This window comes from Eulemur rufifrons, chromosome 8 (genome assembly GCF_041146395.1).
Source record: "Eulemur rufifrons isolate Redbay chromosome 8, OSU_ERuf_1, whole genome shotgun sequence".
Lineage (NCBI taxonomy): Eukaryota > Metazoa > Chordata > Mammalia > Primates > Lemuridae > Eulemur > Eulemur rufifrons.
Genome location: NC_090990.1, coordinates 104,073,292 through 104,088,960, shown reverse-complemented (window position 1 = coordinate 104,088,960; position 15,669 = coordinate 104,073,292). Strand labels below are relative to the sequence as shown.

General features: G+C 38.1%; 1 protein-coding gene across 4 annotated transcripts in view; it reads right to left on the bottom strand.

Moving 5' to 3' along the window:
* ARNT (aryl hydrocarbon receptor nuclear translocator) overlaps nucleotides 1-15,669 on the bottom strand; it is a 63,811-nt gene that overhangs the window by 16,370 nt on the left and 31,772 nt on the right. For 2 of the 4 annotated variants that reach the window (XM_069480655.1, XM_069480658.1), the window contains exons 4-10: nucleotides 15,211-15,255; nucleotides 12,151-12,195; nucleotides 9,535-9,748; nucleotides 5,621-5,834; nucleotides 3,339-3,441; nucleotides 1,735-1,800; nucleotides 1,231-1,316 (exon numbers count right to left, since the gene is read on the bottom strand). In XM_069480655.1, coding sequence (XP_069336756.1) covers nucleotides 1,231-1,316; nucleotides 1,735-1,800; nucleotides 3,339-3,441; nucleotides 5,621-5,834; nucleotides 9,535-9,748; nucleotides 12,151-12,195; nucleotides 15,211-15,255 — 773 coding nt within the window. The remainder of the gene's footprint in view (nucleotides 1-1,230; nucleotides 1,317-1,734; nucleotides 1,801-3,338; nucleotides 3,442-5,620; nucleotides 5,835-9,534; nucleotides 9,749-12,150; nucleotides 12,196-15,210; nucleotides 15,256-15,669) is intronic. The other 2 variants (XM_069480656.1, XM_069480657.1) reach the window with 1 other exon arrangement.

The window sequence follows — 15,669 nt, the reverse complement described above, 5'->3', positions numbered from 1 at the left end:
TTTGTGACCATATCATAGTAAAAGAATAGATGTTTTACCCACCCTGTGACTTTTAAAGTAAGCAAACAACCAAAAATGAAACTATACCAAACACCAAGAGTTACTTATGTTCCTTGGAAAAGAGAGATGCCAATATTTTACATGGAAAGGGAAGAAAACTATTCCCCCTATTCTTTGCATAGTTATCTTTTTATCCAGAAAAACAGTATTTCTTTGATAGCTACACAGAAGTATGAAAGATCACACATACCTTAAATGTATGGTTTATACAGTATATAGAGTAAAAAGTTCAAATGTCATTACTACTTCAAATTAATTGTTAAAAATTACATTAACTACCATTTACTGAGTAGCTGAAATATAGCAGGCACTGGGCTGGATGTTCTTCTTAAATTAAATCTAATCTTCAAAATAACCCTATATGGTATGTACTAGTTCCAAATTATAGATGAGAAATCTGAGATTTATAAAGGTCAAGCAATTTACCCTGGGTTATACCACTAATAAATAACAATGTCAGGAATCAAACCCAGGTTTTTCCATAACCAAAGTTTAATCTCTTTCCAAAATATACCATCCTTGCCTCTTTTTCTCTTAGTTTCTTTCTCCCCCGATCCCCCTCCCCAATTCTCAACCAGACCTATCCAGCAGGGAAGTAATAAAGTTGCTAAGATTTGGAAACTCTGACAAGCCAATTTAAAAAGATAATCCCTGCATCCCAACCACCTTTCTCACATTCCTTATTTGATCTCAAATTCTAATAAAACTAATCTGCTCACAGCTTGATTTAAAACCCTAGCAGAAAATAACCCCTTTATAAGTATTGTTAGCTTTAAGCCATTTTCTCCTTCTCCTTCAGTCTTACTCCTACTTTAGAAAGCTTTCCCAAATTAACTGTGTTCAATGTCAATGTTTCTTTCCAACAACTGCTTATAACATGGGTATTCAATATAGATTATTATGCATTTACATTTTAAAATTTACATTTGCATTTAAAAACTACATTCTGTACACAGCCAATATTGAGTCATTTTCAAGTCTGAGTAATCTATCTCCTCAACTGGAATATAAGCTTAATAATGGAAGGGAAGGAGTCTGCTTTTTCTTTCCTTTTTCTTTCAGCCAAGCACATTTCATATACCAGGTACATAATAAAATGTTAGCTAACTTTCATGGACTGTGTGAGGAACCAACTGTACCAAGAGAGAAATCACCATCCCACATGCCTACCTGCTGGTGGCCAAGCCTTGATGTAACCTGTGCAGTGGACTACCACAAAGTGAGGTTCCCCATCCTTCACAGAGCCAAGTCCATTCCTAGAAGAGTTATAGGAAGTCAGGAGAAAAATTCTACCTGGTAAAACTTAAAGAGCAATGCTAGCTTAGCATCTTTAACTGAAGGCTCTTGGGTGTTTTGAAAACAGGATAGATAATCCGTGGTTGGACCTTTCCCTCCCAAAAGTGACCACCATATTTTTGACCCTGTTACCAAAGTAAAGCAATGAAAGGTACTGCAGGAGAAGAAAAGCAGGTAAAGTAGTAGGGCAACTTAAACAGGACGAGCAAGAGAAGCTCTAGATGTTCAGGAAAATACTGCCAGAATAAAAAGTAACCAGGAGGTAAGGGATAAGGGTGGAGGGCTGCTGAGGGAAGGACTACAGTGAGATAGGTGAAAAAGTGATGATTTCTACAGGTACTTGGTCACTCCTTTGGTTTTCACTGCTTAGGACCTCACCTGCATCTATTCCTCACAAAGCTCAGTCTATTCACAGAGACTGGGTCCACAGAGCTGTTGCCACACCTATTTCAACGAACAAAAGAGATTAAAAGCAGTCAGTCTGCACTATCAAAGAACTTTCCATAGTAACAGCAGGATAACAGGCTCTGGATACAACTAGACACACAAAACTGGTAATGCTCCTAAAAAGGAAGGATAAAGGTTAGCCAGGTTTGGTATTTTTAAAACTGTCTTAGAATTTGAAGTCAAAAAGTTCTATATGCTCTTCAAATGCAAAGATTCCCCACATCAGCAGCTGGCAAACTTTTTCTGTAAAGTATCAGATAGTATACATTTTCAGCTTTGTGGACCATATACAGTCTGTTGCAACTAGTCAACTCTGGCATTATAGCACGAGAGCAGCCACAGGTCATACACAAACAAATGGGCATGGCTATGTTCCAATAAAACTTTATTTACAAATATAGGGCTATGGCTTGCTTACTCCTGCTCTACATTAACAACAACCTAATCTAATTGCTACATTTCATTATTATTTATCTTTCTCCTGCCTATGTCTTCAAATTAGCCACATACCACATATGAGATACTCCCTCCAATCCTACTTTCCCTCTGTCATTTCCTTAAAATAATAATAAAACATAGTTTAATAGGTGCTATGCTCTGTTCTAAACATCTTTACATATATTAAAATTTATCTAATTCCCATAACAACTTTATAAGATTGATACTATTACCTCCAATATTAGATGAAATCAAACCACAAAGTAGTCATGTAATCTGTCCAAGATTTCAGAAGATAATGCCAAAGCTAGAATTCAAATCCATAAGACACTATGGATTAAAACAAAATCCAGCAGCCTGAGTCCAGAGGCCCTAAATCACTAAGCCACATAATATTCAATTTTGTACCTCTCTCAGAAAATTTTCCTTAATATTCTACCCATCATTTCTAACAACCATCCTCTCAGTAAAATGTAGTCAATTTCCATTATATAACTTGAACTTACTTTGTGACTTTAAGAGATGGTTTTTCTACCTGGATAGAAAGGACTACCATCGTTTCTACAGAATTCTAAAATATACAGTATATAATTTACAAACACTAAACACTAACTAAAAGACATAAGGAAATCTCAAATTTCTAACCAAAAAAAAAAAAAATGCAGAAATGATCTAAGTAAATGGATGTTTTCTTGTAATGTAATGGGAAATAAATACAGGTCAGACTACTGTGAATTAAAACAAATCCTATATCAAACACTGTAAGTATTAACAGTCTGGGGAAGATCATTTCTTTAAATCTGCTTTCTCATCAGCAAAATAATAACTATGAATCTTTCCCAATGGGGCAATTGTGGGGATTAAATACAATGACAGACATAAAGTACCTATCACAGTGCCTGGCATGGGAGGAGTTCAGTAAAATGTTAGTTCCTTTACCAAATACTTTATTCTGTGTTACAACCCATCTGGCTCTTGAGAGTTAAATTTAATCCAATTGGAGCTTAGATTTAAAATTTTAACTCCTCTGACAGAAATAAAACCCTCAGGTCTTGATTCTTCCTATGCCAAACTGTAACGCTTAGCCTGACACTCACCTCATCCGGCAAATAAATGATCTCCTTGAGCCCATACACATCCTCATGGAAGACTGCTGACCTTCCTTTTTCACCGTTCCAGTCTTTAGATCCAGGATACGCCCTGAAGGAGGATGTGAAGAGCAGTCTGGAGTGTGTTTTATTTGTGGGGGTGGGGGAGGGCAGAGAGATACTGGAGGCAAAAACAAGCACGCATCCAATTCATGCCCTTAATCTCCTTGCTTAAACAGAATAGGCCAAGCAGGAGATGGGTTCTTTTCCAAGCCTAAAATACTTCTTTTCTCATCCAATGTATCTCACTCTTAAGTTCAAAGGCAGCACTGAAAATAACCTCGTGCAAGGGAATGTAGCAGTGGAAGTAGTGGTAGAAAGCAAAAGGCAAGGCTATATTCTCATGCTTGATTATTTTTATACACGTACAGACATAGACACAGAGTGTATGTGACTATTTAAAAACAAGTAATTTTATTTTTATTTATTTATTTATTTATACATACATACATAGTCACTCTTGCTCTGTTGCCAGGGCTAGAGTGCCATGGGGTCAGCCTAGCTCACAGCAACCTCAAACTCCTGGGCTCAAGCGATCCTCTTGCCTTAGCCCCCCAAGTAGCTGGGACTGGAGGTGAACATGACCATGCCTGGCTAATTTTTTCTATTTTTAGTAGTTTCCAGCTAATATTTCTATTTTTAGTAGAGACAGGGTCTCGCTCTTGCTCAGGCTGGGCTCGAACTCCTGCCCTCAAGAGATCCTCTGGCCTCAGCCTCCCAGAGCACTAGGATTACAGGTATTAGCCACCATGCCCGGCCAAAACAAGTAATTTTATATGCTATGGAAACAAATATCTGTTTCGAGCCAAAACTGTTTCTCCCCTTTATTATATAGAAACCAAGGGCAACTTCTGGTAAAAAATGAAATACATAAAAATGTAAAAGTAGGGAAACTAAAGACCAACATTAATATCATCACATTGAAATTTCTTGCATTTTATTTTAACTACCAGTTTTTACCTGCTTCCACTTTAAATTTTTTCCTAGAGTCCGGGCAGGGTGGTGGCTCACACCTCTAATCCTAGCACTCTGGGAGGCCGAGGCTGGCGCATTGTTTGAGCTCAAGAGTTAGGGTCAGGGCCGGGCGCGGTGGCTCACGCCTGTAATCCTAGCACTCTGGGAGGCCGAGGTGGGTGGATCGTTTGAGCTCAGGAGTTCGAGACCAGCCTGAGCAAGAGCGAGACCCCATCTCTACTAAAAATAGAAAGAAATTATATGGACAGCTAAAAATATATATAGAAAAAATTAGCCGGGCACGGTGGTACATGCCTGTAGTCCCAGCTACTCGGGAGGCTGAGGCAGGAGGATCGCTTGAGCCCAGGAGTTTGAGGTTGCTGTGAGCTAGGCTGACGCCACGGAACTCACTCTAGCCCAGGCAACAGAGTGAGACTCTGTCTCAAAAAAAAAAAAAAAAAAAGGAGTTAGGGTCAGGAGTTTCAGACCGGCCTGAGCAAGAGCGAGACCTCGTCTCTACTAAAAATAGAAAGAAATTAGCCAGACAGCTAAAAATATATATAGAAAAAATTAGCTGGGCATGGTGGCGCATGCCTGTAGTCCCAGCTACTTGGGAGGCTGAGGCAGAAGGATTGCTTGGGCCCAGGAGTTTGAGGTTGCTGTGAGCTAGGCTGATGCCACGGCACTCTAGCCCGGGCAAGAAACTGAGACTCTGTCTCAAAAAAAAAAAAAAAAGATAAATTTTTTCCTAGAGTTGCTCAGGAACAGATCTGACTTGTTTCCTCTAGCCAAACTATGTCAAAAGGACTGAACAGCATTGAAATAGGGTGGAAAAAAAACAACAAAAAACACCTTATATGCTGACCAATAACTACTCCTCTATAAAATAAAAATCTGTTAATCACAGAACCTAGCACACAAAGCCAAGCACAAGTGGGTAGAAAAAATACCAGGTAATTATCCACACAAATGAGATAGAAGCATAATTATTTAAAAATGGAAAAAAAAATGTAGGTTTGGCTTTTACCATTTTATTTACACTAATACTAAGATAAAAGTAAACTTTCATATGGGCATTATCACTAATGAAACATTTTCTAAACATGAACCACAATTAGATAATCTGCATGTGGATAAAAAGAACTGATTATAGTCATTACAGGAGAAAATTTTAGAAGCCTTGCCAGAGTCAACAAATCAATTTAAGAGCTAAAACATCTTTTATGCCTCAGAATAAAAAGACTTTTCCATTCATTTTCCATCCACATAACTCTCACCTGTCAGGGCATTTTCTGAAGTGGAAAGCTGCTCACGAAGTTTATCCACATCATCTGGGTGCACCTGATCATAGAGTGTGCTGCCAAACCATTCAGACTGTGGCTGGTTCAAAACAGGAGTTACGGAGTCAGACACATATACAACCCGGCCTGTCTCACAAGAGACAATAAACAGAAAGCCATCTGCTGCCTCCAAGATCAAATGTTTCAGTTCCTGCCCAAGGAAAAGAAATAAAAATTAATACTGAACTCTGAAAAACCAAGTATTTCTATTCATGGGAAGTAGTAAGACACTTAAGGCCATATATATCTCTCCATAAGCAACTGCTGGCTCACACCTGATCCACAGTCACAGGTTTCCACCCTAAATGTATTACCTTCATTGACAAGGAGGTTTTCTCCAAAAGATATTTCCTCAATTTCTCTATGTCACTATCTACCTCTTCCTCTTTATCTCAGGAGTCAAGAGGGAGAATAAACAGGCTCACCACTAAAAATAACTGACTTCTTGATTCCATCCTCTCTGATCTCTTTTTAGTATCTTGCTCAACAAATATTCCCCACTTTCTCTTGCCCCTCAATCCTATAAAAATGATCAGGTTTTCTCAATTCTATACAAATCTTCCCTCAACTTAGCCCAACTTGTCTCTCTTTTTCAGTGACAAACTTAGACTAAGAATAATGTTACACTTACTGGCTCTACTCTCTTACCTTTGAATTATTTCTCAATCCCAATGCAATCTTCACTCTAAACTACTGTATTGATTTTGGTTCTTTTAGAGGCTACTAATGTCCCCCTAATTGCCAATTCAAGTCCCTTTTCCTGGATCTTCATCATTTTATTCAACCTCTCTGCAGAGTCCTGACAGTGTTGTCCATTCTATCCTTTAAAATTTATTTTCCCTTAACTTCTTCAATGACACTGCAGTCCAATGTTTGCTTCCTCTTCTGCTTCAGGCTCCCTTTCCTTTGTTCAAGTCTTTTTTTTTTTTTTTTGAGACAGAGTCTCACTCTGTTGCCCGGGCTAGAGTGAGTGCCGTGGCGTCAGTCTAGCTCACAGCAACCTCAAACTCCTGGGCTTAAGCGATCCTACTGCCTCAGCCTCCCGAGTAGCTGGGACTACAGGCATGTGCCACCATGCCCGGCTAATTTTTTTTTGTATATATATATATATATATATATATATTTTAGTTGTCCATATAATTTCTTTCTAATTTTTTTTTTTTTTTGTTGAGACAGAGTCTCACTTTGTTGCCCAGGCTAGAGTGAGTGCCGTGGCGTCAGCTTAGCTCACAGCAACCTCAAACTCCTGGGCTCAAGCGATCCTACTGCCTCAGCCTCCCGAGTAGCTGGGACTACAGGCATGCGCCACTACGCCCGGCTAATTTTTTCTATATAGATTTTTAGGTGTCCATATAATGTCTTTCTATTTTTAGTAGAGACGGGGTCTCGCTCAGGCTGGTCTCGAACTCCTGACCTTGAGCAATCCACCCGCCTCGGCCTCCCAGAGTGCTAGGATTACAGGCGTGAGCCACCGCGCCCGGCCCTTTCTAATTTTTGTAGAGACGGGGTCTCACTCTTGCTCAGGCTGGTCTCGAATTCCTGACCTCGAGCGATCCACCCACCTCGGCCTCCCAGAGTGCTAGGATTACAGGCGTGAGCCACCGCGCCCGGCCTGTTCAAGTCTTAAATGTAGGTATTTCCAAAGTTCTATCTTAAGTCCTCTTCTTTTTTTTTTAATTTTATTTTATTTTATTTATTTATTTTTTTTTTTTTGAGACAGAGTCTCACCCTGTTGCCCAGGCTAGAGTGAGTGCCGTGGCGTCAGCCTAGCTCATAGCAACCTCAAACTCCTGAGCTCAAGGGATCCTCCTGTCTCAGCCTCCCGAGTAGCTGGGACTACAGGCATGCACCACCATGCCCGGCAAATTTTTCTATATATATTTTTAGCTGTGCATATAATTTTTTTCTATTTTTAGTAGAGATGGGGTCTCGCTCTTGCTCAGGCTGATCTTGAACTCCTGAGCTCAAATGATCCGCCCACCTCGGCCTCCCAGAGTGCTAGGATTACAGGCGTGAGCCACTGCGCCCGGCCAGGTCTTCTTCTCTATGCATACCACACTTTCTTCCTAGGAAATCACATCCACTCCTCTCCACTATGAAATAATAATATCCAAGTCTATATCTCTAGACTTGTCCAATTTTTTTTCTTGAGCTTTCAGCACATCTGAGTTCCAAATATCTGTTAAACGTTTCCAAATAGATATTCTACCAGCAACTCAACATCAACATCTCAAAACCTCAATCATTATTTCCCTCTCCAAAAACCAATCTCCTGTGTTCTTCCAGCATTCCCTTTCTTAACAGCATCCTTCCAACTAGAAGCCTCAAAATCTAACTACTCTTCCTCACATTCCAGTGATAACTCAGTTTTATCAATTCTACTTTCCAATGGTATGTCACTGTCCTAGTCATCTTACTCTAATGAAGTGGTTTCCCTGCTTTCCCTCTCTTCAATCTATCCTTAAAATACTACCAGATCTACTAGCTTATTTTTGATGGCTCCACACTATATAAAAATTAAAATATAAATTCTGTAATATAACATCCAAACATTCCATCATCAAATACCAGCCCAATTCCTATTATCATCTCCCAAAACATGCTAAACCACTTGACTTTCCTGAGTAATCCAATTAGTCTCACACTTCTAAGTTTTTGCTTGTTATGCCCAAAATCTACAGCATTATTCCCCAACTCATTTTCTATATCTGTACTTCTATAGGACTTATTATTGCACCTCTATTATAGAACTGGTTCTGTGATTATGATTTATTTACATGTCTGTTTCCACCAGTAACTATCTCTTACCATTTTTCATATTTCTCACAGCACAAAACACCTGGTTTGCCCACAAAAGGTGAATAACTGGAGTTTGCTGAATCAATATCTGCACATGTACTGTTAGAGCAAATTAACTACTTCAATGTATACAAGTATAAAAAATCTGTGGTATATATGCTTTTAAATAGACCATTCTATTTGGAAAATTCTTATTCCATTCTCCCAAACCATTTTCCTTCCTTCTTTCTAATCCTTTGATTAAAATAGTGGCATGAAATGTATCCTTGATTGTTGTTATGGTATATTTTTTTATTCCGTATTCTTCCTGTATTTCCCAAATTTGTCTGCAATGATCTTGTGTTACTTTTAATAATCAAAATAGAACATGGTTTCCTTACTCTCTGTTTTCCCTAACCACCCTCACTACAGTCTGGCCATTGTATTCACTTTAGCCATCCCTCTAGTATGTATTTATCTAGTCCCACATAAATTATTAAGAAGAAAAAAAGTACTTCCTTTCTATACCATTTTCCTATCATTTTTCACTTGTGTGTGTATCCTGCCACTCATATATTTATATTCAGACTGAATTCCTGAAAGGCAGAAAATGTTTGTCTTCTCTAGTTTTTTTTATAGTACATCAAATGTAACAGAGCACATCCCTGAGTAATAATGACTGCCTGTTAGACTCCTATCACTAAAATTGGAAGCTGTTTCAGAGATGAGAAATAGATTTCTTCCATCCTCTACAACCCTAAAGCCAAGGAAGAGGACTGGTTCCACGGACATTGTCATTTCCTCTCTCTGTGATTCCACTGTTCTTCCACCTTGCAGGCTGTATTTATGAGCCAAGTTCTAAAATACCTATAAACTTGCTAAATAGTTTTCACAATTCTTCTCTACTTCTCATCGTCCCAGTGCTGATTAATGTTATAGCCAAGGATTGAAATTCATTTTCCCATGATCTGAATTTTTCCTGAAGAGCTGAATTCTTGTCCAAAAAAAAAATCAAAAGTTTCAACACATTCACCCAGATTCTAGACCCTCTCAGAGTTGTGAGTCCCAGAGACCTGATCAGTGAGGAAAGACGGCTTGTAGGAGCCATCAGTGGATGTGTTGCCAGTTCCCCGCAAGGACTTCATGTGAGAAACTGCCATGCGTAAGATGGTTAGCTTGTCTGGTTTTCGAGCCAGGGCACTACAGGTAGGTACCATATCTGACAGTTCTGTGATGTAGGCTGTCATCTTGTTCCGTCGCCGCCGTTCAATTTCACTATGATTTTCCCTGCATGGAGAGAGAGAAGCCCCAGCCAGGTGGTCACATCTGGTCATTTGGTAGCAAGGAGAGTGATATGGACACCAAGTGAGCTGCTGAAGAATGTGGTATTTAGATTTAGTGATGCTTAAGTCTCAGAAGTTAAAGTAAGGTTTGCCAACCTTCTCATGCAAAGCAAGCATGGAATAGAACTAACCAGGCAAATAGAGAACAAGCAGATACTGCAATTCTATCTCCTAGAAACTTCACTTTCTATGTAAATTACCACTCTCTCAGGACAAAAAATGTTTTAGGAAATTATAGTATTTAAAATTGTTGGTTTCATTCACTTAAGTTCCTAAGGGACAAATAATCTCCATGTTTACTAATTCAACTATTTAAAAGGCTAGAAAATGACCAACTTCTGCCAACTCAAGTATGCTGCTCAGTAGCTGATGTAAGAATTGATAGTATAGGGCCGGGTGCGGTGGCTCACACCTGTAATCCTAGCACTCCAGGAGGCCAAGGTAGGAGGATCACTTGAGGTCAGGAGTTCGAGACCAGCCTGAGCAAGAGTGAGACCCCCTTCTCTACTAAAAATAGAAAAATTAGCTGAGCGTGGTGGTACGCGCCTGTAGACCCAGCTACTTGGGAGGCTGAGGCAGGAGAATCACTTGAGCCCAGTAGTTTGAGGTTGCTGTGAGCTAGGCTGATGCCACAGCACTCTAGCCCAGGTGACAGAGCGAGACTCTGTCTCAAAAAAAAAATAAATAAATAAATAAAAAGAATTGATAGTATAGATTCCCCTGGTCTGTAAAATATTGCTTTGTTGTAAGTATCTCTCCTATTCATAACATTAGAAGGCAGAATTTCAAGATTTTAGAAGTGTTATTTGTCCCATTATTGCATAAAGTTCTAGCTTCTTTATCTGGGCATGGTGCCAGGACAATGAACTTAAGAGACTTAAAATACCATCTACTAGATCTCATATGGGTCCCCAGTCTGAGACAAAGGGAACTGCGGAGCTGGAGTGAAGTGGAGTGGAGGATGCTTAAAGGTATGAAAAGAGATAATTTGGATCTTACCAGGGTAAGCAGACCACATATCCAACAATGACATCCTCAAAATCAAGAGAAAATGATATCATTGTTAACAGGAATAATCCAGTAGTTTTCAAAGAGGAATTTTTAAAAGCCCAGTAGGTTCCTGAGTGTCCTCATGAGGATGCCTCAAAGAAAGTACCAAAAAACATGCTGCATTTCTGCTTCTACTTGAACAGCTTTGCATCATTTCTTTTATTTACTTATATCATCATTTAAAGATTTTATCTGAACAAAAGTTCTTTGTCAAAAAAAAGGAAAGAAAAATGAAAACTAATAATCTAACATAAATCTCTTTTTTATGAGAAGAGGAAACTGAGGTGACTTTTCCCAGGACTGCCCTTATTCCCAATACAGTGCTTTCTCTACTACATCATGCCAAATCAGTTTTCTGAAGAGAGAAATGGTTAGTGGGAGGCACAGGTTGAAATGGCAGCAAAATGAATTTGTGGCCCAGCTTAAAGAAATAAATGATAGATAAAAGGGGGAAAATGGTAAAAACAGATGTTATCATATCATTGGTCTATTTCCTAAGTCTCAAAAGTTAATCACAAACCACACAGACCACAGGACAAAAAAGTTTGGGCACATTTCTTCTGCAGTATTTCCACATTATGAACAAGTCTCCAAAAAGAACTGTAGAGTTACTTTTCCAAGTAGCAAAAGGTTCTCATCACACAGGTCCATATTTAGTTACCTTTCCTGAGACGCAAAAAATTCTACTTTCAAACTTAAAGCACCCATCTTCCTAGTATGTGACAGATTTCTGACACTAAAGTACAGAAACCTGATCTGGCCACATCAAGGCAGCTAAAACTTTTCTGGGGAACTACCACAAGAAAGGATTCAGTCACCAAAGCAACACTAGTTCTTTGTGATAGTAATCTAGGCTATTGAGTCTACATAGGAAAGTTCTGTAGAGAGGCGTAGAGTAAATGCTAAGGCCTAAATAGTGGGAACTAATTGCACATACAGATGATTTATTGGTTTTCTGATAAAAAAGAATCTTCCCTGCTAAAGCACCAACTTGCACCACTGCATTATTTCTAAAAGCTTTCTGTTCTGTGAAACTTAGTGCTGACAAGGAGAAAAAGAAAAAACTTAAAACTAATAGCAATTTCTTAAATTCCTAAGTAAAGTTCCCTCAACTCAACCCACTTTCTGATGGGGTAAGCCAAAGTTCCTGTTACCCGAACTTCTAAAAAATCATGTCCTCTCTTGCTACAGATAAGGAAAAATACGAAGAGAAGGAGAAGAAAAGAAAGAATTAGAAAAAGGATAGAAAAAGCAGCATAATCTGCTTCATCATGCTAAAAGACACCATTCTCCTACCTGGCAAGTCTCTCTTTATCCGCAGAGCTCTGCTCATCATCCGACCTAAAAATAGAATTAATGAACTAAGCTAAAATTAAAATAAAAAGGAAGGAGGGAAGGAGAAGAAGAAAGGAAGGAAGGAAGTGAGGGAGGGGAAGAGGGAAAGGAGAAGAGAAAAGGAAATAGAGCAAAATAGATGCAGAGAAGAGGGGGAGGGAACGGAATTATGGGCAGGAACCTTGCCTGTAACTCTACAAAGCCATCTGTGTTAGGATAAAGAAAAAGTAACTTACAAGATAAATGTCAACATAAAAGGCCAATATATACTGTAAAATATTGTGATCTGAACACAGAAAGCATTTAGCCAATCAATCTCTGCAGGGACAAAGGATATACAGAATTTGAATCAGACTCAATCAAGGGAATTCAGCAGTATCATTCTCATACACTGTTCCCAATCTGAAAAGAAACTGATATGCACACATGCTACGCTATAATGAAAAAATTAGAGTAAATTAAAGAGAGTGTAAAGTGATCACAAATATACCCCCTCTCACACACCCACACACACAGAAAAAATACCCAACCAGATTTCACTGGAGAAATTATGTAAATAAAACTAAGAGCTAGGTTTCTGGCATGTCCTCTATCATTAATTTGTTCCTAAAGTATTCTTAATTTCGATTCAGTCACTTTATCTTTTCTCTGCAGTAAAGCTGCACGAGTGCATCCCCAGTAACAATTCCCCCTCCCTTAGGAGAGGATACAAAGGATAATTACTAAATTTTTCCAGAAAACTGAGATACTATAAAGGGTGGGTGGCAACTGAAGAAACATCAAAGTGTTGGTAGGCCAGTGTAACAGTATTAAATTCCATTTTAAATATATCTATTTTATATAGATACACAGATAAAGAAGGCCCAAATAAAATGTTTAAGTATGACATATTAACAGGCTGAAAGGTTAGCTATTAAAAATGACAAATATAATTTTATCAATATATGAGAAACTTTCTATAAAATGGGCAAATGAAACAAGATACAGAAAATAATATAGTAACAAGAAGAAGAATGTAAAAATTTATGTATATATTCTGATGAGAAGAGAAAGAGAACAGAGTGATATTAAGTAGTTTCGAGTTTCATGTTCCTTGGGTTATTTCTTCTAGAGAGTTCCTTAATAAACTACAAAACATTTTCTTCAGAAAGTTGAGAAAATTCACATATTTCCAGTTTTAGAAGACCCTTTACTGAATTCCTAAGGAGGACATGGTGACATGAACTACCTTAACAAATCATATCTTAAAGGAATGAGTTCTGTGGTTTGAAAAACAGCTAAATATCTAAAATTCCTATGTACTACTACTATACATCCACAACCCCTTATCCACTTCAATATTCCTGAATGAAATGTATAAATGCATAAATATTCACATTAAGCAGGACAAATGAAGACTAAAATAGTTCAAGTCATGTTTTCATGGCTTTTTGAAATTTCAGTCAAGATACTATGAACCTGTACTTACCAATACTAACTGATGACTTGACTTTTTTATTTTCTGAGATAGGATCTCGCTATGTTGCCCAGGCTGGAATGTAGGAGCTATTCATAGGCACGGTCATGGTACACTGCAGCCTGGAACTCCTGGGCTCCAGTGATCCTCCCCCCTCAGCCTCTTCAGTAGCCAGGACTACAGGTATATACCACCGCACCCAGCTGATGACTTGAATTTTTAATGCAGCTTGAAAAACTATTCCCCAAATATCTATGATTAACTTCTCATTTTAGATGATGCTAAAGACTTTACAAGTATCTATTTCAATTAGCTTTGATAAATAAATTCTTCTTCTAAAACCTCTTTACTTCACTCTATTCCTATTGCCATTTCCACCACTCTAACCCAGGCCCTCATAATTTTATAGTCTTATTATTTCAACAGCTTCCATTCTACCTCCCTATAGTCCTATTCCTTAATCAAGCCTATACACTGCTACCAGACAAATATCCCTACAATGTATTTTATATAATATCCTCTAATTCAAAGCCTGAGGTGACATCTTACTGCTTCGGAATAGTTTAAAACTACTCCACCTGATATTTCTTATCCCTCTACATCAATGGTCCTGAAAGCATGGTCCCCAGACCAGCAGCTTCAGCAATGAATAAATACCAAATGCTCAGTTAAGTACTGGATTTTGAAATAATGCGTTATTCATTTTTCTGAAGTAGCTACAAACTTAATTTTTTAAAATAATTTATTGCTTAATAATATATGACACAAACTTTCTAAAAAGAAAACCAATATCTAAGTTGAAAAGAATTTATTGTTTAATAAAAAGCAAAATGGCCAGTCATAGTGGCTCACTCCTATAGTCCCAGCACTTTGGGAGGCTGAGGTGGGAGGACTACTTGAAGCCAGGAGTTCGAGACCAGCCTGGGCAACATAGCAAGACCCTGTCTTTACTAAAAATAAAAAAAAATTAGCCAGACATAGTGGTGTGCACCTGTAGTCCTAGTTATTCAGGAGGCTGAGGCAAGAGGATCACTTGAGCCCAGGAATTCGAGGTCACAGTGAGCTGTGATCATGCCACCACACTCCAGCCTGGGTGACAAAGTGAAACTCTATCTCTTAAAAAAAAGCAAGATATATTTCATCATCTTGATAGGTAATTTAAACAAATTTAAGTTTATTTCAATCAAAAGTCCAGTCTCCAAAAAAAAAATATTTCTCTATGGTTATTAATAAAATAAAACCATTATCTGTACACCTATTATTTGTAGTGATCCATTTAATAATAAATACCAACCACAAAATCCATAGTTCATTTTCCTTTGGACGCTTAGCCAGCACACAGCTATAGCTATCACATACACAGAAAGACAGTACATAAAATATACTGCTAGTTTGAAGCCATGTCACCTGATCATAAATGATAGTTACAATGCTAAGTTTCACCAGCTTTCAGAATAAGAAGGAGACTGGACAATGAAATTCACTCTTATCGAGATAAAAGTAAAATTCAATATGCTAGGATTGCCTGGTCCCACAACCTGGACCAAGATGCTATACTACATTACCTGGCAAACCGCTCCTTATCATTAGACATCTGATCGTCATCACACCTGAAGGAGGAAAAAAGGATTATTTCAAAGCATTACACTTGTTTTATTTATTTCACTCTAAAATGAAAACTAGAAAGAGGAAAAAATATTCCATAGGAAAAAAGCCAATGGAAAAAAGCACCATAAAACAATAGAGATAATAACAGCATCCCATAGAACTTTAAAAACCCATGACTATCATTGGTTAGGTTTCTGATGTCTCCACTACCCTTACCAGACACACCAAAAAAAGATGGTGATCTAATGAGAATATAGTTACTGCCCTGTCAGCACCACTCTAAAGTTAGGGATAGTTTTGGTTTTTTTAAATTGTGGTAAAAAACACATAACATTTACCATCTTAACCATTTTTAAGTATACAGTTCAATAGTGTTAACCATATTAACATTGTTGTGCAACAGATATCCAGAATGT